Genomic DNA, 2081 nt, shown 5'->3' with positions numbered 1-2081 from the left:
ACTCTGCACCAGACACTGGGAGAGGCCGGGTAACACGAGCTGGGGTCAGAGCGACGCACCCACAGCCAGGAGCACCTGGAGCTCGGCCACCACGAGAGGACAGAGGATCCTCTCTTGGAGCCTGTGGAGGGGGCACAGCCCTGCTAACACCCTGAATTGTTTCTGTTGATGTCACAGATGCCCCTGACAGATGCTGCAACTGAGAAAACAGGTCTCTGTCGTGTTTAAGGCACCTGTCTGTGGTCTTTGTTACGGCCACCACCGGGGACACCGGTAGGGTGACTCTGGGCCAAGCGCTGCCCCGAGTCCCGCAGCCTCCACGGCTCTGAAGGGGACGTGATGCTGAAGCTCTCCACAGTCAGCAGCTGGCCGGGTCCTAACCAGGCGCTGTGGCTCCAAACCGTGACCTTTTCAACCCCAACTCGGGTCTACAGCGGGACAGCTGTGTGGCCAGCAGCAGAGGCCATGACCACCCCCATGTATGCAGCACCGCCCTCGGGCAGGAGACCCGCTGGGGGGAGCAAAGGCCCCCCCAGGCGCTCCAGCACCCAGCTGGAGGACAGCTGTCTCATTGGGCGCACCAACCTGAGAAGGGGGCCGTGTCTGAGTCTGCCTTCGGACCCAGGGGGACGCCCTGGAGGAAGCTGGTGGGGCCTCTCCTGACAGGCGTGCTGGGGCACAGAGGGAGGCTGGGGAGGGCCCCTCAGATGTCTTTAGCCAGGAAGGGGTGTGCGGGGCTGAGGCGGGGAGCAGAGGGGGGCGCCCGGACCCTGGCCCCCCGCGGCCCTCCCCTGGCTCTGGAAGGAAGCCCCTAGGATCAGCTCTCCAGCGCTGAGCCTCTCCCGACTCAGGACCTCAGGTATTCAACCTTAACAGCCACACCCAGCCCACCCCGGCGCCGGCTCACAGCAAACCCAGAGGAGCCGCCAAACACCCCAAGAGAAGCCAGGAGACTCCCTGGAGACACCCACCGAGGCGACACAGTGGGTGTCCTGGGCCAAGCACTGCCACCAGCCCTGGGTTCTGAGAACAAGCGGGCGGACGTTGCAGAGGCGGCCCAGGGTCAAGACTCGCGCCAGCACCGTCGGGCACAGCAGAGCGTGGAGCGTGCGCACACACGGGCTCCAGGCAGAGCGCAGAGGGCGTGGATCCCAGAGCAGACACAGGACTCGCCCGAGGCGCCCGCGGCCGCAGCAGCACAGCCCTACCTTCAGCTTCTCATACTTCCGGCAGTAGACCTCCAGGGCCTCCCTGATGTCCTCGGGGACCTCCAGCTTCTCGTCCTTGAAGGGCGGCCAGAACTCGCTGGACAGGATGACGGCATAGACTCCGAAGGGCGGCTGCTCCTCGGCGGGCCGCTTCTCGTCCTCCTCCCGGATGTTGGCGTTGATGCGGCGCGAGTCCGCCATGTCCTGGGGAGACGGGCCTCCTGAGGGTCTGGGCGGGGGCGGGGACCAGGCGGCTGCGTGGAGCCCGGGCGCCTACCTTGAGCATGACCTCACAGAAGTGCATCGGGGCCTCGCCAAAGCGCAGTTTCAGCAGCTCCACGTTGCGAATCTCCCTGCAAGCACGCGTCTCTGAGGGCTCAGTGCCCCTGCCCCAGCCAGCCCCTGCGGGCGACACCCAGCGCCCTGCACCCCCGTCCCCCAGCCCGGGGGTCCAGGCGGGGGCCCCAGGAGCGGCCACTCCAAGTTCTTGGGCCGTCCCCAGGCACCCAGGCAGCGGTCCAGCACAGGCTGGTCCCTGCCGCGCCTGGGGACCGTGCTCGTCTCCACTGTACACTGGAGCTGACAGAGGACAACTGTCCTGAGTCAGGGCCACGCCTTCCCTGGACGCAGGGCGACCCCGCAGGCCTCACCGCTCAGGGCTGAAGCTGAATTGGTGCAGCAGGCGGTCGGCTAGCAGCGAACGGTACTCATTGATGAAGAGGTCCTTGCTGCCATAGATGCTGACCAGCAGGCTGATGATGTCTGAGGAGCGCCGCTTGGAGCTGGACTTCCCTGGAGGCCAGGCACACGGGCACCTCATACTTGGAAGCGGCACCGTCTGCGCCGAGTAGCCTACCCACTGCACCCCCGCGT

The 2081-nt window shown here is 66.4% G+C and overlaps 1 protein-coding gene across 1 annotated transcript in view; it reads right to left on the bottom strand.

The window, feature by feature from the left end:
- Positions 1-6: 6 nt before the first annotated feature.
- LOC105002880 (anaphase-promoting complex subunit 2-like) overlaps positions 7-2081 on the bottom strand; it is a gene marked incomplete at its 5' end in the record, with an annotated part of 7426 nt that continues 5351 nt past the window's right edge. Inside the window, 3 exons of the mRNA XM_010859727.1 lie at positions 7-1412; positions 1486-1561; positions 1859-2067. Of these exons, the coding sequence (XP_010858029.1) occupies positions 870-1412; positions 1486-1561; positions 1859-2067 (828 nt within the window). The remainder of the gene's footprint in view (positions 1413-1485; positions 1562-1858; positions 2068-2081) is intronic.

This window comes from Bison bison, unplaced genomic scaffold (assembly GCF_000754665.1).
Source record: "Bison bison bison isolate TAMUID 2011002044 unplaced genomic scaffold, Bison_UMD1.0 scf7180017856821, whole genome shotgun sequence".
In the NCBI taxonomy this organism is placed as follows: domain Eukaryota; kingdom Metazoa; phylum Chordata; class Mammalia; order Artiodactyla; family Bovidae; genus Bison; species Bison bison.
The sequence above is the reverse complement of the archived record's forward strand: the minus strand, read 5'-3'. Positions and strand labels throughout refer to the sequence as shown.